We start from the raw sequence: 22,368 nt of genomic DNA, 5'->3' as shown, positions 1-22,368 counted from the left end.
CTGCACCTATTACTATTACTCCATCCATCGACCGTTATTCAGCATGCATATAGAGTATTAAGTAAAACAGAGTAATGCATGAAGAACAATGACATGATGTAGACAAAGTAAACACAAGCAATATTAAAAAGGCCCACCGTGTTATCCTTAGTAGCAGCAACACAAAGGCGCATCTTGTCCTCTTCTCTCACTGGGATATAGAAATTCGCCAGGTTGAACCTATTACAACACACCTCTCTTGCCGAAGAAATATCAATCTAGTTGGTCAAACTATTTAAATAGATCGGAGAGAATTATAAAGCTATCATAATCATGCACATAAAAATCATATTAATATTCAAAGAAGACTCGGATATTTATCATGAATAATCTGAACATAAAACCACAATTCATGGGATCCCAACAAACGTACCGCACAAAAGGATTACATCGTATGGATCAAAGGGAAGATGCGATGATCATTGTATTGAAGACCAAGAGAGAGTGATTGCTATCTAGGTACTAGCTATGGACCCGTAGGTCTGTGGTGAACTACTCATATATCATCATGAGGGCAGCAAGATTGATGAAGAGGCCCTCCGTGATCAACCCCCCTCCGACAGGGTGCCGGAACGGAGCTCGAGATGACCTCCCGTTGGAAGAGAGATTTGCGGGGGCGTAAAAAGTGTTTCGGGACTGCCTTTAGAATTTTTAGGATATATGAGAATTTATAAGCCACCGAACAGAGTTGGGAGGGCCTTGAGGGGCCCACAAGCCAACCCAGTGTGGCACACCGGGTTGGCTTGTGGGGCCCTCCAGCCTTCTTCTGATGCTCGTTGGTCTTCTTTTGGTCGAGAGAAAATCTCCAAAAAGTTTCAGGTCAAATGAACTTCGTTTGACATTGAAAACCTGGAAAGTGAAAAACATGCACAAAACAACAACTAGCACTAGGCACTGTGTCAATAGATTAGTGGTAAAAAATAATATCAATTGGTAAATAAATACTAAAAAATTATCCTAAAATGATAATATATCAGTATTGAACAATTAAAAATTATAGATATGTTGAAGACATATCATCTATGGTTTTTATCGTTTTTATTTCGTTTTCTTTAACTGCACTAGGATTCTCTTGTAATTTGGTTTCTTTTTTCTTTTTCTTTTTATTTATTATTATTATGGTTTCATTTTTTTTCTCTTCCCCCTTCAATATGCTTCGGGTTTCTTTCATTTTTTTTGTTTTTTTTTCTTTATGTTTTTTATCGGTTTCCATCATTGTTTTCTTAAACACATTTCTATTGTTTCCTCTACATTTTTTGTAAACGTTAGGGACATTTTCCTAACACATCACATTTTATAAATATAAAATGAACATTGTTTTAATACATGGCTAACATTTGTATACACATTTTAAACATTTTGAAATGCTTTATTAACATTTTAAAGTATAATATTAACATTGTTCCAATACATGGTCAACATTTTTTCCTATACGCATTTTAAACATTTTTCAAATGTTTGATTTTTTGAAGTACAATATTAACTTTTTTTCAATACATGCTCAACATTTTTTCTATGTACATTTAATATTTTTCAAATAATTGATCAACATTTTTCAAATGCAAGACTAATATTTTTTGAATACATGGTTAACATTTTTTATACATATTTGTTTAATGCTTGATTAAAGTTTTTCAAATACTTTTTTAACATTTGTTTAAATGTTTGATTGTCATTTTTTAAATATTTTCAACTTTTTTTACACACTTGTATATTTTTTTGTATACATGTCATATTTTTCTGTACATAGTTATCTTTTTCAAATACATCATATTTCTCAAAACATTATTTAAAGTACATTTTGGTAATACTCTCTCCGTCCCTAAATACTTACTCTGTCAATTAATATAAAAGCGTTTGAATCATTATTAGTAATTCAAATGCTGTTATATTAGTTGATAGAGGAAGTATAAGTCTTTTTAAAGATTTCACTAGAGACTACATACGAAGCAAAATGAATGAATCTACGTTTTAAAGTATATTTATATATAGTTTGCTAGTAAAATTTATAAAATACTTATATTTAGAAACGGAGGAAGTATATATATGAGTAGAATATTTGGAAGTGTAAACAAAAGTAAAAAAATTAAATCAATAAACGAAAAAAAAAACTAAGAGTTGACTCCAGAGTTTCCATCACTCCACTGGCCTTCTCCACCGCCCACTTGGCCTCCCCTCCCCTCCCCTCCGCCGTTGCTCTTCGCCTTGAAGAAATTTCTCCCCATTAGCCCCATCGTCGTCTTCTTCTACCCCACTGGACTGGCGTGGATTTGGAACCAATCCGGACTCGATTCGGTCGGTGTAGATTTGCTGGTGACGAACCCTAACTATCTCGCGCTCTGTTCGCGGTAATCCGAGCATTCATTTTTCTCCAATGCGTTCAGTTTCTTGCGGGCTCGCGTAGCAGCCAATCTTTCCAAGAGGTTCGGCTGGGCATTTAGGAACCATGCTCAACATCAAGTCCGAGCCTGCAACTGCAACGGATGCAATGTGGTGAGTCGATTTTGCCTTTCAATGTCTGAAAAGCTGCAATGTTCTTTGTCCACAGCGGAAGAGCACGCCACCAGTTTCATGGTTTTCCTCCAAATTTTCTGTTCCGCTTCCACATACTGCGTCGGGAGTTTTTTAAAGAACAAGAAGGACACCATTTTAGACTTCATGCCTATGGCGCTTTATGTTTTGTTCGATTTTGATCCTTCAGATGTATATTGTCATGTTGTCATGTTTTCTTTCTCGTAGAGTTTAGGTGCTACCATTAACAACTGTGCATAAACCCGTGTTGGACTAGTTAATTTGTACAATTTTGACTAGGTAAGAGTAACATGGTGAACAATGACAGAATACATTGGTGTTGGTTGTAACGATTGTCTGTCAGCCGTTGGTCCCGTGTTCGTCTTGAGTGGCCAGTTGTTTCGGCCTACTAGACACAAGCTTTGCTTTTTCTTCAAAAATAATAAAAGTGTAACAATGTGAATTATGTGTCTGACAATAAATTGTTAGTGCTGATTACTTCGTACACAAGACCAAAGGCTGCATTTCCATAAATCCAGTACTTCAGAACCAAGTTAGCAATATAGTTACGAAGTTGAATCTAACTTCTGAAAAATGATAACCTGCATTTTTTGCTTGCAGATATCATTATGTAGGTCAGTGCTGAACTTAGTTTTGAGTCACTTGGGATCTGAAAAATGATAACCTGCATTTTTGCTCGCAGATATCATTCTGTAGGTCTGTCCTGGACTTAGTTTTGAGTCACTTGGGATGTTACACTTTATGATCTTTTGAAATTGCATACCGCTTCCTTTTTGCAAGTGGAAGTGCCATACCGCTTCTTTTTGTGAAAAGAAAATGGCATATAACTTTACTAGACCTAGGGCTAGAATAATAGGGCAAAACAATGATATACTCACCACTGTAAACTAAGAGCGAATTTGCCGGCAAAGAAAGGACTCATGGAAAATATTTGTTTTGCCATCAGTTCATTCTTTGTCGTCTGCTAGCGGACGGCAAACACCCTAAAAGCGGACGGCAAAGAACAGGCTGACGACATCTAAAAAGAAGGCAGACGACAAAGTTTTAACCTAACGGCTCGGTAAAAAAAAAAATTGACGACCGACTCCTTCTTTGCCGTCTACCCCGACGAAAGGAAGCCGACAAAGCGAGGGATTATCCCCCCCGGTTGCGCCTGCCCCCCCCCCCCCCCCAACTCCTCTCCTCCGGCCTCCTCCTGCCCGACACAACCGCCTCCTCATCCTCCTCCCCCATCCTCCCCACCTCGCCGCCGCCTCCAACGAACACGATCTACACGTATTCGGCTGGGATTAGGGCCCATCTTTACCTATTAGAAATAGATTCAATCCATGAATGCCCGTTTTCCTTTTGTATGGTAAAAAATAAAACTGTGGCGTAAAAAATATAACAAAAGTAATTAGTTCCGTATCTAGTCGCAATTACATTCTACATAACTTGATGAATATGAATTTCGTGCACCTATTGTCAGTGCAAGTACCATCATGGGTGATCGTGCGTGGATGTACATTGGTCACACTAGTCAGAAAGAGATGACCAAAGAATGGTTTACAAAAACCAAGGGGTTTTTGAAAGCCGCATTTGCAAATGGTCAGATAAAAACCTGGTGCCCTTGTCGTGGGTGCGACAACTTTAAAAAGATGACAGAGGATGAAATGGGTAAACACCTGCAGAGGAGGGGTTTTACGTCTGATTATATGGTGTGGACATTTCATGGTGAGTCTGCCCAACGTACCAAAGCGGAGGTGGTTCGTCGTCGCACCGACGAGCCTTGTACCGGGATTGAAGACATGGTGCAAGACTTTAATGATGCTCGGGATTCGGACGATGAGATGGAGGAATCTGCAGAGGAGGAGGATGAGTTTACTGATAGTGAGGGCGAGGTGGTTGAGGGGGTCACCGTGTACCAGCGTGGTGGTACACGGCTCCCGCCCGTGCCGGCGACCTGCGAGCAGAGGCCGGTGATTAGGCCTGATGGGAAGAAGTAAGTGCATTTACTCTTTTTGTACCTTTTGCCTTCACGTTTCTTTAAATATCTAATGCGTTGGCATTCTCATACTACAGGGGTTGGGATCACGCCAATGGACTCCGCAAGCCCAACACCGTCCTTGGTGTGCTTTGCCGACAAAATTTTCCGGGGTTTGTCACGTTGCCCGGTGAGGGTCGGCTTCCACAACTAGGATTGAGCTGGGAGCACTACTTGGGTGCTCCGGCCCCATCTGAGGAGATGATCGAGGGTGTCTTGTGCCACACGAGGGCCGAGATGGTGATCAGAAGCTTTTGGGTAATTTCTCCTTTACACAATTAAAAATTAGCAATAGCTAGTTATTGTACTAATAAGTGTTGTCTCGTTTGATTGCAGACCTTCTACAGATGTGAGGAGGGATACGAGGAGGCCGTGGCAAAGGTTATCGATACCGAGTGCAAGTGCCTATTACAGAACTTACGGCGCGAGGCTCGGCCGCAGGCTGTTCGAGACTACTACGCCACACGTGGTATTAAGAAGGATAAGCCGTTGTGCCACGGAAAGTTTCTGAAGAAGGAGCAGTACATGAAGGTAATTATCTATTCTTAAGGCCTTGTACTTAGTTTTCTTGATTTGATTTGTAGGCGTAGCGCTCAAATTTCTCTTTACTAACTTAGGTGCCCCCGAGATGGTGTGCTGATAAGATGGATTGTTGGGAGGCGTTGGTGGATGAGTGGTGCACATGCCAATGGCGAGCCGTCCACGACAATGCGAAGGACCGGCGTGCCCAAATGGTTGGTGTGCCACACGATCAAGGCAACACCAACTTATTTCAGTTTGGACGGAACTGGGTATGTGGTTTGCTTCATGATTCATGCAATTCATTCCTCATGCTAGCTTGAGCCCTTTACTAATACTTTGTTTTCTCTTTTAGGCACATCACAATAACATGGAGGTGCCAGAGGTGTACAACTTCTATGGCATGGCCCATACTGCCTCCTACAAGAAGGTCAAGACATTCTCCGAGTCTGACCTCGATCATGCAGAGAAGTTCACCAACATCTCCTCCCACAACAAGCTCGTGAGATGCAAGGAGGAGGGGAAGGCGAGGAAAGGGGAGGACTTTAACCCGAGCCAGGAACCTTTGGATCCAGAGCTGGTGATGATATCTGGTGGCGGGAGGCCCCATGGCTCGAAAGCCATTGGAGATGGGCTGATACGTTGTCCTCTCACTCTTCCGGAGATAAAGGCGCGCCAGACGAGCTCGTGTCCTAAGATAAGGCCTCGTCCACGGCCAGTCGATCTCGCCATCGAGGTTAGTTATACGGACTCAGAAAACTTTCGTCCATTACATGTGTGGCCATCGATGATTACAATGCTAACGTGGAGTGGTGTTGCAGGCTGCTCTTCAGAGAGAGAGAGCGACAACTCATGCTGCTATTCAGGAGCTTCAGGAGAGGGAGCGGGTGGTGGCGGAGAAGGTGGCTCGGTTTTTGGAGGAGGAGAGGGCACGGAATGAGGCGGCTCACCGTGCCATGTAGGAGCTCCTTGTGGTGAGTTTCTTTTTAGCATTAGCCAAATCATGCATGTAATGTCCGTTTCATTATTAACTAATATGACCGACTCTTCAAAAATAAATGTGCAGTCTATGTGCGAGAAGACCGGTCAGACCCCTCCGCCGATGCCAGACATTTCTGCGGTTGGAACGGTGAGTTTCATTTGAATGGTCATTAGTTACTAGTATTAACATTTGAGTGTCATCATGCTAACAAGACATTGCAAAATATCTTTGGTGCAGAATAGCTCCCGAGCCGCATCGCACGACCCTTCTCCAGGGCAATCTTCTTCAGGTGAACCCGCCCCTAGCAACCCCGGTGATTCACATCCTTGATGATGACGACGGTAAGTTTTCTCTAGTGTTTTGCTTAACAAATGCATAATTAGTTTGGTACATGCTAGTTAGCCCTATTATGCACATACTTATCTTATTTTCCCCAAGAAAGACATACTTAGCTAATTATCCTCCAAAATGACATAATTAGCTTATTTAGTTCATTTATGACATAATTAGCTCAGTTAGGTCAAAAATAGCATAAGAACCTTGGTTAGCTCATAAATGTCATATACTTAACTTATCTTCCTCCAAAATGACATAGTAAGCTCAAAATAAGATAAGTATTGTAATCATCTCCTCCTCTTTCTCTTCTTCTTCCTCCTCTTCTTCCTCTTCTTCTTCTTCTTCCTCCTCTTCTTCCTCTTCTTCTTCCTCCTCTTCTTCTTCCTCTTTTTCCTCTTCTTCCTCTTCTTCTTCTTCTTCTTCTTCTTCTTCCTCTTTTTCATCTTTTTCATCTTCTTCCTCTTCCTCTTCTTCTTCTTAAGCGTAAAGGGTAAAGGGAACCGGGAGGGACCCAGCTGGCAGCCTCTCTAGCCGGCCAAGGGGCCCACCGGTTGAGGGGTCTTGTCACGTGTAGGGCCCGCCGGCTGCAGGGTCCTGCCGGCCAGTTGCTGCTATTGGTGCATGCTCGTCACGCAGCGGTACAGGCCGCACTGTGTGGCGTCGTCTTGTGGCAGCCGACTGTAGTCAGCGGTACGGTCGGCTGCATTGTAGCCACGTCGGGCAGGTAATGGAGTGGATGGGGGGCGTGCTGTCACCGTGCCGCCGACTGGTCGCAGTCGGCGAGGGTCAGTGGTACGACCACCTCCATTGTAGCCACGCGCGGTCAGGTCAGCGGTACTTGGGCTGCTATAGCCACGCCTTTGATGATGCGTCCCTGACTAGGGCTGATCCACCCGGCCGGCGGGACGTAGTCGAGCCGGATGGAGAATGGCTCTACCCCGAGCCGGCTCGGCTGCGCAGCCGGCCAGGGGCAACCGGCCTTCCGGGGAGAAGAGGCCGCCCTGTGTTGTTTCTTGAAGGAGGATGGGGGAAGTGCTCTAATTTGCCTACCCCGGGGTCATGCCCCCGTCACAAATACTTCTGTAATAAGGCTTTTGATGGAGGTACTCCTGAAATCTTCAGCTTGATACATTAAGTAGATTCACCCTTTTAGATGTAATCGCCTAGTATTTTATACTTTTAAAAACTTGTTTTCATGTCAAATATCTGTTCTTTTCGTCTGATATTGTAGCATTGCCATTTGTTCACAATGCATTAAGTTACTTAAAAAAAAGAATGAATTAAGCAAAAGGAATTAAACCGTGTAGTTGTATTGTTTAAGTTTTTCTTCTGTGCGGGTCAGGATAAAAAGCATCCTACATATTAGTTGGTATATGCTCCACATAAGTTAAGGACAGGATTCTGTTGTAAATTTTATGCCTTCTAAATCCAGCTATATCGTTACATAAAGACAACAATGGGACAGTGCGTAGTATATGTTGAATTGACAAGCATTCAGAATACATGGTGTCAATAGAAACATGGTCTCTAATCAACCTCTACCAAAATTTTGAATACCACAAGCCTTGTGGGACCAGAGCTCCATACCAACAAGCACAACCTCTGCGTTAGGCATTGTATCTTGGTAGTTGATCTCGAAATGTAATGATGTTTCTTTTCTAATGTACAACTTCCAAGTATGTAGAGGTAGGGTTGATTTGAGCTGATCTGATGTCGAGTGAGTTACTTGGTTCATATTCTATTTGTAAAAAATACAGCCTGTCTTGGTGTTTACCTTAATGGTAATAAGGAAATAACTGGCGCATTTTCAGTCACGAGTCAGCCAGATATCAATAACTGAAAATCTGATACATGGTTTTGAAATATCTCTACCAAAGGTCACATTTGAATTGTTAATTAGGTAACTTACTACCAGTAACCCTAAATTTCAACAAGAAATCATAGTTATGTATTTTGCCAATGAATGACATCTACACATTATTTGTTGCATATATGGTATGAACTTTTGATTGCAATTATTTATGCACATATACATGCTATATTTGATCTCCATGCCTAATTTGTCAGTCCATATTACAATGATCCATTTGTTTCTTCATATGGGGCCATGTGACGTGCTAGTCAAGCCTTTAGTAGTCATGGTATATGGTTCGTTGGTTATTGGTTATGCTTTATGAATTGGCCCTTCTATTTAACAAGTCATTTGATCAACATGTTGAAGCACTACAAATCTATGGTTAAGGGAACATACTACTGACAATTATTAGCAATAATCATGTACTTTATGTTCACATTTTCTGATAAGCTGCCCTTTCCTTTTTGAATTTCCATATACTTTAGTAGTGGCCAACTAGCAAACTCCTACTTAAATGGATTCTGAAGGGAGAAGAGGATTAAAAAGTGACTTTATGGAGTGGGACATCTCATTTCTGAGGTGGTCTTTTAGGTCAATTTGCATATTTGCCTTTTTCAGAACTCAGTAGTGAACACTAGTACAGCAGCTAGTCTGCAAACTTATGTAAATGACTGCTAAGTACGTTTGACATTTCCTGATTATTGTTAATTATAAGCTGGCCCTTATTTTTGCTATTAGACCTTGTCTATTATCAGTTCCTCATCTTTGTTCTGTTAATAGGAAAAATCTTTGAAGAAGAAACTATTGTTGAAGGCGAAACCATCCGTTCAAGCAGGTGCTTTCTTCGTGTGCTTTTGTGTAAATATCTCAAATTTGAATATAGCAATCATCTCCATTTTTCTTCTTAGGTGGCCATGTACAAGTTCGTATGCGAACCCAGTTAATTTTCTCCCGGACAAGAACAGCCATGAGAGGAGGGATTCTCCATCTTCAGCAGCAGATTCCTCTGCCAAGAACGATTCTCCACTGTGGTAGCTGAAGCTTCACCAAGGAATAATTCAAGTGTTTTGGCGACTGAAAACAATCTAACACCTGGCAAGAGACAGGCATCCAAGGAGACATGATGGGATAACAGTAGGCTAGTGGGTTGTTATATACTTGTATGTTCTTCGTAAGGCTGAAGACATGCAACAACCCGAAGGATGCAAGTTATCATGAAATAAAAATCCATCCAGCAGATGTATGTGGCCGATGCTTGATTCATTTCATTGAACCAGTCTCAGCAGCATCCATTGGGAACAATTTGTTGTCTTAAGTCTCAAGGTATATGCTACCTGAATCATGCTAGTTATCTTCTAAAAATAATCTGCCCCGCATGTTAGGCGATGCTAGATTCATCTCATCGAATCTGTTTCAGCAGCATTTTTTGCCAACAATTATATTTCACTCTGAGTATCAGTATGCACTTTGAGTTTAGTTTTGTGATATCCAACTGGGAAGCATGCTGATGGTGGTGATATTCACACTTCACTGTAATGTTTTCTGTTTGTCGTCTCAGTTTATGTCTAAATTTCAACACTCACATTTTTTCCTTTCCTTGATTTCCATGTGTACTGTGCTATCAATTGTAGTCATGTTGTTCCCTTCAATTGCTAACGATTTCTAAACTTACTTCCTTTTGAAGACATTTTTTGTATGGTTATCCCTTCTCTTGTTTCCGCAATCAGTTGTGGGAGCATATAAACTATTCTTATCCACATAACCACAGACAGAACTATAGTTAGTCTTGTTTACATGTAACTGGATATACATAGGCAACATCTGAAAGTTGGCTCTGTTTAAACAGCTTTTTGAAGTAATGTAGTTCCTCCCTGTTCTTGTCCTGTTAGATGATAGCTCCATCATCACCACCGCAAAGACAGTATATTGTGCTTGTCCCCGGCTGTCCACCCAACCCATGTAAGTATATTATGTATCAAAGCTCTTGCTTTTTGAAGCAATTCAGGTCACTTTTGCATGGTCCCTGTGACGTGAGCGCCTCCCACTGGTCCATGCCTTTCAGTTTTGTATTCACATGCTCACGCAGGCTTGGCCAGTTGATTTGTGGACAGCTTGCCAACTGCAGATCTGCAATGCACCTGAAGCCTGTTAATTTTGATATGTTTTTTTTGGGGGTTCTATATTCACTGCCATGTTACTGCATACTTTTCATATTAAATCTTGGCAACTGCATACAAATTTGACTTTTCCTTTTTGATTCAAGACTCTGCAAATTTTTTAGTAGGATTGTCGTATCTTCGAGCCTTGCTACTGAAAGGGCGTTGTTTTATACCCAGATTTGGGATATCTGAATCTTCCATGATCTCACTGAATTTGGTAAGTAAGCCTTATCAGTTCCTTACTTGCGCGTGGGATCATTTAGCGTTGTTTCGTTTTTCTAGGGGAAATTAGCGTTGTTTCAGATATCAGCAATTTCATAATTTAGCTCATAGATTCTCCCGCTGAAGTTAAAACAAGGGTCTGGTTTGTCTCAGACTCTCAGACACACAGTTACTGAATTCTTTGGGGATCAAATTCAAGTTAACATGAATTAATCCAAACAATCTGGTCCCCTGTTTTTTCATGGGAATACAGCTTTGCTGCAAGTACAGGCCAGTAGTCCACTCGCCAGTCACCACATCATTATCAGCGGAAAGCGCCTTTTTTTTCTTTTCTATGGAAAAAACCAATGGTATGTGTGGTTTCTCATTCCACACTGGTTTCCAGCGGTTTCTTGTTTCATCGTCCGTGTGATCGATCATGTTGCATTATAGATTGTCCACTGATGGCAACTCGTCAGTAACACCCAATCCATATTCATCTAGCCACTGGCACTTTGCCAAAAAAGATGACAGTAATGTGCAGTAGTAGTAGTATATACGTACGTAGCTAGTTAAGGGTATGCATTATTACCCCCAGTCTTAATAATAAAATTAAGAAACGATTAAGCCGATCAGACCCCCTCAACGCACGCCTTATTTGGGTATACTACTACTAATGATGATAATCAACGATCCTGGTAGTTAACTTAAATAAAACGAGAAGATAAGAATGGTTTATTCAGCAGCAGCAGCGGTGGTGGTGGTGGTGTTTTTCTCGCATGGCTCTGAGGAGGCGTTGCTGCTCTGTTGTGCGTGCCGCATGAGCTGCTGGAGCCTGGCCTCCAGCTCGGCCTTCTCGGCGCCGAGCCGGTCGTTGTCGCGGCGCACGTCGCCGCAGCTCCTCATTGCGCGGTTGAGCTCGTCGAGGAGGCGGCGGTTGGCGCCGCGGAGGTGGGCGACCCGCGCCCAGAGCTCGCTGAGCTGCCGCTGCTTGCGCATGCGCGACCGCCTCGCCGACTCCCGGTTGGACACCATCCTCCGCCGCCTCCGCTCCTCCTCCGCCGCCGAAGCCAGCACCTGGCCATGGGCGCCATCAGCCCCGCCCGAACCCGGCGGGCTGTTATGGCCGCCGATGGCAGCCAGCGCTTCCTGCAGGATAGGCTCGTCCTCCACATACTCGTAGGCGGCCGGTGAGAAGTGGAAGGAGGGAGGGGGCGCCATGCCGGGGTGGTTATAGTGGGTGTGGAACGGCGGGTTCGGAGGCGAGAGGCAGTGCAGGCTGGCCACCTCGCCATGGTGGTAATGGTGCAGCATGGCCGCTCGATCGGTGGAGGGTGGAGAGAGCTGGGCTTAGGAGGCAGCAAGTAGACGATCGTGGCTCGGGCTGGGCGTGCTGCTGCTTAGCTTAACTAGCTCTGGGTGAGCGGAGGAGGCAATGGCCGGGTTGGTGCGAGGGCCTTCCTTTTATAGCCAAGGCGGCTCTGCCTGCTGGCCTTGCCTCAGGCCAGAGGGAGAAGCCATCTTCTCTGTCCATTCCATTGTTTTCTCTAGAGTTTCGTCGTGGCTTTCGCCTTGTCGATTTGGTACATGGCCATGAGGCGCACACACCTTTCTCCTTTCGGGGCCAACTATATCCAGAACAATGCCATGCCCGCCATAAACTAATCCTCCATCAGTTAGCCTTTGCTTTCCCAAGAGAACATTTTTACTTCCTTTCTTTCCTTCCTCTTTGCTTGCACATTCCATGACTTGACTTGCCTTGCCTAGGGTGATTATTTTTCTCCAATTGTTATTCCAGTTAATCCATGCCAAACCTTGCTTTAATTTATTTTTCATCAATCAGTGCCCCAACTAGATGCTCGGTCGGCCTCTAGCCTTTTCTCCTCGCTCGCATTAGTTTAGCCTAGAGACAGAATTAAACTCTTGTGCCCGGTTAGAGTGGCATGAGATCGATCCACCACAGGGACATGACAGCTGCTTGATGGGTGATGATGGACATCAGGACATGTAGCCACCGTGTGAGAATAAATGAACACAAATAGTTAGGCCACTAGAGAGCCAGTCAAGTAGATCAGCTCGGGCTTTAGTGTTATATACAATGTCTCGGACCTTGCAAGTTCGACACCTATGACTGTGAGTTTGTTCGGGAATCGCAAGTCCTTTGATTAGTAAACCCAACTTTGGATCACTGGCATGGTGTCGCACCTACGAGGAAGGATGCACGCATGGTGGTTCTGCATCTCATTTCCGAAAGGAAAAGCAAAGCTAGATCTTGATTGGATGTGTCATATACCTTAGGCATATTCAGGAGGGACGCCATAGCACACTAGAGCTTATTTCGACAGGGAAGGGCTAGGCTCAATCCCTCTCCCTATGGACCATAAGGCATGATGTAAGCCGAAATTCCCTGTCTTTATCTGAAGGGATTGAGTTAGGTACTACTCCCTCCGTTCCTAAATGTAAGTCTTTTAAGAGGTTTCACTAGGAGACTACATACGGATGTATATATACACTGATTGAGTTAGGTACTACTATAAATACTAACACAATTTAGTTGTATCATTTTATTTTGATATGGAGGGAGTAGTGCATATGTACACACTTTATTCTAGTAACTCTTGAGGCAGCAAAATCGATAACAAATCAACTGTTTAAAGGGATTTTCCAAATCCATTAACACAAACTAGCAACATGGTGGATGAGATGCATATCATATACGCCTTTCAGCTCTGCTTATCTTTAATTTTTTGGGAATGAAAGATTGATACAGGGAATGTGGCCCCACAAACCTTTAGTTGACAACTAAAACACATAGAAAATCAAGTTAAACAGGAGAAGATGCCTCCATCACACCTTTATTTGACAACTAACAACAATTCCACGAGGAAAAGGAACAAAATAAAATGAAAAATAACAACGACATGGCAACCAAATCAAGGAAATAGACTCATGGGGTTTTTCAAAAGAGAATTATTATAGCTCCGCAGTCGACTTAGAAATGGATTTTTCTGCGTATACCAGCCTGATCAATATCTTCTCGTACTTCTGCACTTCCGCCGACCCTAACGACCAGATCAAATGGTTCTTGGTGTGACTCGGAAATAGTTATTTCTCGGTCGCCATGGAAAAATAGCAAAATCGTTGTCAAAATCTCAAAATGACTCAACTCTAGACATGTACTCCCTCCGTTTCATAGTTCTTGTCTTGATTTTAGTTCAGTTTGAAGTAAACCATGACAAGAATTATGGAATAGAGGAAGGTTTATCCTTCAGTGCTAGATATATTCATTTGAGCGACAAATAATATGTGACAGCTTGAATATCATATTTGTTGATACAATCAAAATTTGTTTCAACTTTCTAATATGAAAAATCACGAGTCTAAAAGCAACTCCAACGGGTCGCCGTCGTCCGTTTGGATCGGCGCAGACAAAAAAGATGGTCCAACGCCGATCCATTGCCAAAACGCGTCGGCTTTGCGTCCGCGCCGACCCATTTTCGGTCCAAATTGTCGGCGCGGACGCGAAGCGGACAAGCGCCCCCCCTCAGTGTCTGTCCCCAACCACTGCGGTCAACATAATTTATGACGGCCGCCATCCTCGGGCCCACAACGACCGCGGCCGACCTTTTTTTATTTCGAGCGTGCGGTGGGTTCCGCCACCCGCTTCTAGAACCCGCCCCCGTACCCACCTCGCCACCTCCTCGGCGACCAAAGCGACCGAAACCCTAGCCCACCATGGCCGGCGGCTTCCCAAACAAGGGCAAGGCCCCTCTCTTCCCCCGCGTCACCTCCCCGCCGTCGTCTTCCCGGCCTCGCCAGCGTGTGAGCGCCCCGGTGCACCAAGCGCGGTGGCACTGGGAGCACCGCGTCGCACTCCCTTACCCCGACGTCACGCTGCCGCACGGCTGGCACCTGGATCCGGAGAGGATTCTGTTGCCGGCCGTGCCGCGGTCGGCGCGAGTGCATCTGGAGGAGGTGACTAAGCAACGACGTCTGCTGACGACGGAGGAACGGCGATACCCCACATACGCGGTCGACTCCCCTAACTGGAAGGTGTGGTTCGCGGTGGAGCACGAGGAGCAGCGCCGCCGTGGCGTGCGCCAAGTGCAGCCAGGAGGCCCTCCGCCGCCGCCGCCTGTCGTCAGCGACGAGGACTAGGAGGCTGAGGCCGCCTACCAGGCGGCGCTCGCTGGTGTCCTCCGCGACAGCGAGGAAGAAGCTCGGCGCGTCGCGAAAGAGGAGGAGGCGTACCAGCGGCAGTTTGCGGAGGCCATGGCACTGTCGGCTGCCGGCGACTGCGTCGTGCCACCTTCGCCGGAGCCCCAGCCCGAGCCACGATAGGTCTACTAGTGGACCGGCGTCGTCCAGGAGTTCGTTAGCGCGCCGCCCATCTGGCTGGGCGCGACCCGCTGCAGGAGCAGGCCTACCTCGAGCACTGGAGGTTGGTGCACCTGCAGGCGGAGCGCGCCGAAGGCCTGCGGCTGATGGAGCTGGAGAAGGAGGAGGAGGAGGAGGAGCGATGGGAGACGGCGGCGGAGGAGTGTGCTCGTGCTGCTGCGCTGCCACCGCCACCACCATAGCCCGCGTCGGCGGGGCAGACAACGGAGGTGTCGGCAGCTGCGCTCTGGAACTCGGCGTTCCCCTGGGCCGGCCCTGCGCCAACGCCGGTCGACCTCACCGACTGTCGTGGTTTTGTCACGACAGATGTCCTCATGAAAGGACTTAATGAAGGAGCCATCGCACCTTGATGGCGACTCAAAGGGGGTGACCGAAAGCGAGACTCGGATTTACCCAGGTTTGGCCCCTCGTGTGGAGGTAAAAGCCTACGTCTTGCTTTGTGTAGATTGATGATGGTTTCGATTACAAGGAGGGCGTAACTCGCCTGACCTAGATCTCGACGATTTCGAACTTGCCCTATCTTCCCCAGGGACTCGCCTTTATATACAGGTTGATGCCTTAGGATTTACAAGAGTCCTAGCCACGCTACAGGTCGTGTTTTTTCATATCTCTAAGTCGTCGTGTTTTCCAAGACTGGAAACCTCCTTGGCGGCCTATCCTCTGTGTAGCTCCTGAACCGTCATCCGGCTCCTGGGCCCCCTGGGCCAAGGCTTGTATTACCAAAGGATGAGTCGCCCCTTCAGTGACCCGGCCCAGTTAGGGCGGGTTACACCGCATGTAATATCCCCAACACCGGCCCCGACGGCGTCTAGAGTTGCATGGACGTAGTTTAAGGTTTTTTTATTTAATGTAATGCGGACGCGACGCGTGGACTATGGCGGGAATTCGTGGCCGATTTTTAATGTTTAATTATGTTTTATGTTGTTTTTTTCTCGCCGGCAAAAAATGGGTCCGGTCAACGTTGGACGCACGAACCGACCCATTTGTGGAAACGGACGTTCGTGTCCGTCTGGCCGACCCAAACGAATAAAATACAGATGAAATCGTTATCCGTTTAGGTCGTTTAGGTCGGCCCGTTGAAGTTGTCCTAAGAAGTTTACGCACATCTCACACAAATATATAAGTACATCATATTATGTTCGCTGGTACAGCTACTAAACCCAGGTTTCAGATGTCCATGCCATGCTCCCCTCAAAAAAAGAAAAAAAAAGGAAGATGTCCATGCCATGCAGCTAGGCATGTACCCAAAGCAAATGGCATGCATCTTTTGCGTGCGTGCGTTGTCCACAGACCCGGAACACTGTTGCTCTAGATTTGTGGCAGCAGCAGCAGCATCTCATCGGCCGGCTTTGGGCTTGGGTGGTCGGAAAGGTGACGCCACGCACGGGCGACCGAAACCCCGCCCATCGCTTTGTGGAAAGCAGACGAGTTTGGATGATTGAGGCGACGCCCGATGGAGGCCGGCGGACAGTCGTCGCCCGTCGGGCCATGGCCCTGGCCGCAGCAGCACCTCGTTCGTTCACGGCTCGGGGAGGGGAGGGCCGCTAGTGCTGTGCTGCTGGTGGTAGCAGCATGTACTACTCCAGAACACTTAACCGCGGGCGCACCATCGATCGCCCACGAATGATAAATAATACGTAAAGCGGTTTATGCACTTGCATCCTCTGGGACGTGCTTGCCGAATGCGTCGTTTTCGCGTTCCTTTCTTTTCTTTTATGATTTCCGTGTATCTTCGTCTGCGTGCGCGCGTACGTTTTGGTTATGTGTGGCTCGAAGATCTGCCTTTTTGTAGTAGAAATTTTTGCTAAAACAATGATCTGGCTTTTTGTGAGCCCGGACAGTGGCCGAGTTTTTTTTTTGTTTCGTGGTGCTAGTTAGTAGGAGCATTTATAAATGTGTATATAGATAAAGAAGGAGCGGAGCATCGGAGCCTCAAAATTGGATAGGATTTGTTTGGAGCCAACATCCATCATATGGTTCGAAAGGTGGATCGCCGCGTGATTAGATATGTTTATGTCTTAGAATGAGAAAGCAGGGATCATTTTTTTGCACCAATGCGATGCGACGACACAAAAGCCTACGATTTTGAGCGTTTTTAGTGAACGATTGCAGCAAAAAATGATACCGGTTGTAGCAAAAAAATCCAACAAACTTGGGTTGCAACCAAACGTGGATATAGCTTTTTTAATGAACAAATTATAGCAAAATATAAAACGTTTGTAGTAAATTTTACTGCAGTTGTAGCAAATCTGAACAAAAAATGTTGCATGCATTGGTGCGCCAGCGCACACGGGCCGCGCGCGACCAGCCAAATGATTTGGCCGGCGCGTCGGCTAGAAAGCGTTTCCTTCTAGTAAAGGGACAAAGATGATTCCCAGCATTTGGGTTTCAATTGCGTTTCCGGCATATTAAATTGAAATAAAATGGATAAATTAAGAATCAACCAGTGATGGTTAAGAGGACAGGGATACTTTCAGCACATTAGAGATCAACCCAAGGTATGATGTTTTGGTGTTTTATTAATATGGATTATTTTTTAAATGAAGCAGATGTTTCAGTCCGTGCTTTATATTGAGGTGTTTGTGATGGCGTCGTCAATCTTCAATCTTCATAACTTCATTCCTGTTTTCAATAGACGACGTTGCATGTTTCTGAATTTTTAGCTTTTTGCCTGGTTGCAGCCGTTGTCTCTTTTTGGGTTTGTCCGCTTCTTCTCTGCAATCACCCGTAAACACGGATGCTAATTCTCTCAGGACTTCCATGCAGCAACGTCAAGTCTTGACGCAACGAGGCGGTGAAAGAATATATGCATGCCGGGGGTGAGTGTGAGTGTGAGTGTGAGACAAGAGTCAGGAGCACCTGATCGCCTGGATCCTTATGTTGTCTTGTTTGCCAGATATAGGTCCCGTCCGGCCTTAGCATATCTGGGAAGCCCCGAAGAAACGGGATTCCAATCGAGTAGGCCGAGAACCGGATGCCGTGCCGTGTCTCGGGGTGGATGGATAAACGCTCATGTCATCCGATTGGACCCTGCAAACAAACGAGCCGTGAAAATGCAGATAAACTGTGCCTGCACTTGCAGAAAAGTGGTGAAGAAAGAGGTCGTGGTTGGTACAATAATGTAGCCTCGCTTTCTGATTGTGGGACACCCATTAGCTGCTGCCACATTTTTGGGTCTGGCATTTTTGTGCGGGTCAACTCCAACAAACGAAGACAAATCCACCGTGCATCTTCTCCTCTCGCCATGACAAATATCTAGCTTCATGGTGAGTTGTTGACCCGCAAGGACACATGGCGCTCGATTATTGCCCCTTCACAATAGTTTCTGATGGGAGCTCAGCATGTGAGCTTGAATCAGAAATGGCCCGGATTTTTTCATGATTTTGATCCATGGGATGAAAGTATTGCACGGAATGAACTCTGACTGAAACCATTTCACGATCTGACCTATTTTGAAAACGTCAGAGCCCGTGGCGTTGCAGACGCACATAGAAACGCCAGTCTAATGTGGCGTTGCAGACGCACATAGAAACGTCAGTCTAATGTGGCGTTGCAGTCCCACTCAAACGCCAGTCTAACGTGGCGTTGCAGGCAACGCGTGAAACGCCATGGTCCATGACGTTTCAGCAGTACACATGTTGCTGGCAGCATGCCGTGGGCTGGCTGGATGTCGTCGCTGCGTTCCATAGTGGGTCTGCAACGCCAACACTGCTGGCGTTTCACAATGGGCGTGCAACGCCACATTAGACTGGCGTTGCAAGAAAGAAAAAATGCCACGGTAGACAGACGTGTCAATGTTGGGCAGCAATGCCAACACTGTTGGCGTTTCATAGTGGGTCTGCAACGCCACGTTAGACTGGCGTTGCAAAAAAGAAAAAACACCACGGTAGACAGGCGTGTCACTGTAGGGCAGCAACGCCACGGTAGACATGCGTTGTATAGTGGGGCAGCAACGCCATGGCTTGTGGCGTTTCTAAAAGGGTCAGATCGTGAAATGGTTTCAAATCTGCTTCATTTTGTGCTTATGTTTAGAAAAAAGGTTAAAACAGTGAAAAAAATCCAAATGGCCCACCTCAACACACAAACATGCATGAGAAATTCTATTTTGTTATATTATTTATATTTAATAAAAATAATGATTATACAATAATCAAAGATGACAAAGATTTTCATTTTTTTTCTAACATATTATCAACACTTGCCTACCAGAGAGAGCGAAAAGAATAGAGACGCACAGATGGAGAAGCCGGCGAACTTGTCGCCGGTGAGATGTCGTCCCTCACTTCCTTCTTCCCCCACCTCATCAGTGAGGACGGCCGCCGGGGCCTCCTCCTTGCCCGACGCTGCCGTGCTGCCGTTGGATGCGACCAGCATGCCGCTGGTGGCGCCGCCCGGGGCGGTTACCTCGCCCCTGGACATGCCACAGATGGCCAACACGCCGCAGAGGACGCCGCCCAGGGCGCTCCCGTCGGCCTTGGCGCCGCCGCGTAATGAGGAAACTAATGTCGTTCAAGTCATAACATTGGAGGAGCACGTAAAGAAAGTCTTCTGAAACACTCGAGAAACCTTAAAAAGGGGTAGGTACGTGGTACGGTAAGTAAACCGACTTCAAAAACTCAATTTTTTTTTGCTGGTTTTGATATTTTAGAAAAAATATAAAAATAAAAAGGAGTTCAGGGGACCCACGAGGGAGGCACAAGCCAATAGGGCGCGCCCCCAAGGTCGCGCCCTGATGGCTTGTGGGGCCCTCGTGCGCCTCTCGGACTCCGAATTCTTCCCGAGTACGTATTCTGACCTGGCAAAATCATTATATATACTCCCGTGTGTTTTGACCACCACATCGCGAGATTTTCTTCTATTCTGGCTTCGAGTTGTTTTTCTAGCAGGCATGAGAATATGTCATCTCAAGATTCAGATGAAGAGAGCTATGTCTCCCACTATATTGCGGATCCGAGGTTCTTTGGGGATATCTATCCCTACCTTTGGTCCACGAATGAGGAGAATGACAATGATTTGGAGGAACCAAAGGAAGCCAGCTCGGATGAAGATGAAGCTCCACCACCCAGCCTGAAGATATGCATGTGGAATTCAAGAAGTCGAGCCTCCCAAACGGAGTAAATAAATCTAAGAATCAATTTATCCCGTCATGTTTTCTGCAGGAAAGCAAGATGTTATTATGCAAAAAGATATTGAAGCTTGAGGAAGAAAACGATGACTTGAGGGAGGAGAATTTATCCTCCGACGTAAGCTGGAGAAGAATGCTGCTACAGCACCACCACCATCACCTAAGGATGACGCTTGAGTACATGGGTATGGACACCACCCTTGGCTTGTCCCAAGCTTGGGGGAGGTGCCCCGGTATCGTATCACCATCACTTCCATCATTACTATCTATCTTAGCTCGATCCTTAGTTGTTTCATTATACACAGAAACAATTTTTAGATTTTCTGTGCTTAGAGTTTTTGCTTTGAGTTCCATCTATCCTTGTAATCGAGTATGCGAGTTATATAATAAAGATTAGTTGAATTTTTGTGCTTTACCTGTGTGCACTCATCATCATAGCATGGAAATAAAAAGAAATATAAAGATCGTATGCTCATCCCATGAGAAGTAATGACTTCACACAAAAAGGGTATAAGTGATAAAAGTTGTTTATAGTAAATAAACATAGTATTAGTCATTGTTGCAATCTAAGCAAGATTATGATAGAGGAGAGGAGACTCACATATAAATACACTATCTTGGACATCTTTTATGATTGTGAGCCTTCATCAAATATTATATAATGATCAAGTTTTGATGTTGGACATGGAAGACAATGTAATGATCATGGTAGTTTATATTCACATAGAAGTTATATGGTCTTGGATCCTTCAACATGTGATGCTTGCTTTAGATCCTTTGCTAGCCCAAAAATACAGCACTAAGTAGAGATACTACTTGTGCACTCATAACCCTAAAACCTAGTTTCTTGCATTGGGAGTCCATCATACCTACCTATGAATTGAGTAAGATCCTTCAAGTAAGTTGTCATCAGTGCATCAAGCAATAAAAATTGCTCCTAAATATGTATGATCTTTTATTACAAGGGAAAATAAGCTTTGTACAATCTTGTGATGGCAAAGAAATAAAAGCGACAGGGTGCATAATAAAGTTTGATATCATAAGGGGCAATATAAAGTGATGTTCCTTTGCATTAAGAGTTTACACATCCAACAAATTAAAATTGCATGACAACCTCTACTTCTCTCTACGAAGGGCCTGTCTTTTATTTTCACGAGTTCAATCATGTGCTCGAGTCAATAAAGTTTATTCATCTTCCAACCTATTTGAAAGGACGTGGATGTCGCCTATAGGTGTTTTAAAACAATTACGGTTTAGGCTTGACCAAATGCGGAATAAAACTAACGTTTAATTTGTCAAGCACAAAACCTAAAACAACTGGGCTCACCTATGTGCACCAACAACTTATGCTAAGCAAGATAAACAACCAAGTGATAGCAAGATATATAACAAGAAACAATATGGCTATCACAAAGTAAAGTGCATAAGTAAAAGGCTCGGGTAAGATATAACCGAGGCACGCGGATACGACGATGTATCCCAAAGTTCACACCCTTGCAGATGCTAATATCCGTTTGTAGCGGTGTGAAGGCACAATGATCCTCAAGATGCCACTAAGGCCACCATAATCTCCTCATGCCCTCGCACAATGCAAGATGTCGTGATTCCATTAAGGGACCCTTGAGGCTCGTCACCGAACCTGTACAAACAAGGTTGGGCAATCTACACAACTTAATTGGAGGCTCCCAACAACACCACGAAGCTTCACCACAATGCCTAAAATGCTTGGGGCAATCTCCACAACCTAATTGGATACCCCGACGCTTGCCCGGAGATTTACACCACAATGATTGAGCTCCAAGGCACCACCAAGCTTCTAGGACGCCAAAGCATCCACGAAGAACAATCTCTAGGGTAGCAAGCACCCAAGGGTAATAAGATTCTCAAACTTCACTTCCACGTATCACCGTGGAAAACTCAAACCGATGCACCAAATGCAATGGCAAGAACACACAAAGTGGTCAAGTCCCTGACACTCAAGTCCCTCCAGAACAACAAAGTCTATGGAGGAATATGAGAGGAAGAACAAGGAGCTTACAAAGAACTCCAAAATCAAGATCCAAGGGGTTCCCCTCACATAGAGGAGAAAGTGATTGGTGGAAATGTGGATCTAGATCTCGTCTCTCTTTTCCCTCAAGAACTGGCAAGAATCATTGGAGGGATTGAGAGTTAGCAAGCTCAAAGGTTAACAATGGGGGA

General features: G+C 45.1%; 1 protein-coding gene and 2 long non-coding RNA genes across 3 annotated transcripts; 2 read left to right on the top strand and 1 right to left on the bottom strand.

The window, feature by feature from the left end:
• The first annotated feature begins 5,703 nt into the window (after positions 1–5,703).
• LOC123399067 lies at positions 5,704–6,202 on the top strand. Its single transcript, XR_006610315.1, has 3 exons — positions 5,704–5,849; positions 5,935–6,087; positions 6,180–6,202. It is a non-coding gene; the product is annotated as an uncharacterized LOC123399067 (long non-coding RNA).
• On the top strand, positions 6,202–9,766 carry LOC123399066. Its single transcript, XR_006610314.1, has 4 exons — positions 6,202–6,242; positions 6,333–6,436; positions 9,067–9,121; positions 9,195–9,766. It is a non-coding gene; the product is annotated as an uncharacterized LOC123399066 (long non-coding RNA).
• A 1,022-nt stretch (positions 9,767–10,788) lies between these two features.
• LOC123396077 (basic leucine zipper 43-like) lies at positions 10,789–12,244 on the bottom strand. The gene has a single exon (XM_045091107.1). It carries the CDS (start codon positions 11,958–11,960, stop codon positions 11,382–11,384), a length of 579 nt encoding a protein of 192 aa, XP_044947042.1. The 5' UTR covers positions 11,961–12,244; the 3' UTR covers positions 10,789–11,381.
• Positions 12,245–22,368: the final 10,124 nt, after the last annotated feature.

Source organism: Hordeum vulgare, chromosome 5H, assembly GCF_904849725.1.
Source record: "Hordeum vulgare subsp. vulgare chromosome 5H, MorexV3_pseudomolecules_assembly, whole genome shotgun sequence".
NCBI lineage: Eukaryota > Viridiplantae > Streptophyta > Magnoliopsida > Poales > Poaceae > Hordeum > Hordeum vulgare.
Note: the sequence above shows the minus strand (reverse complement) of the source record. Positions and strands in the feature narration are given on the sequence as shown.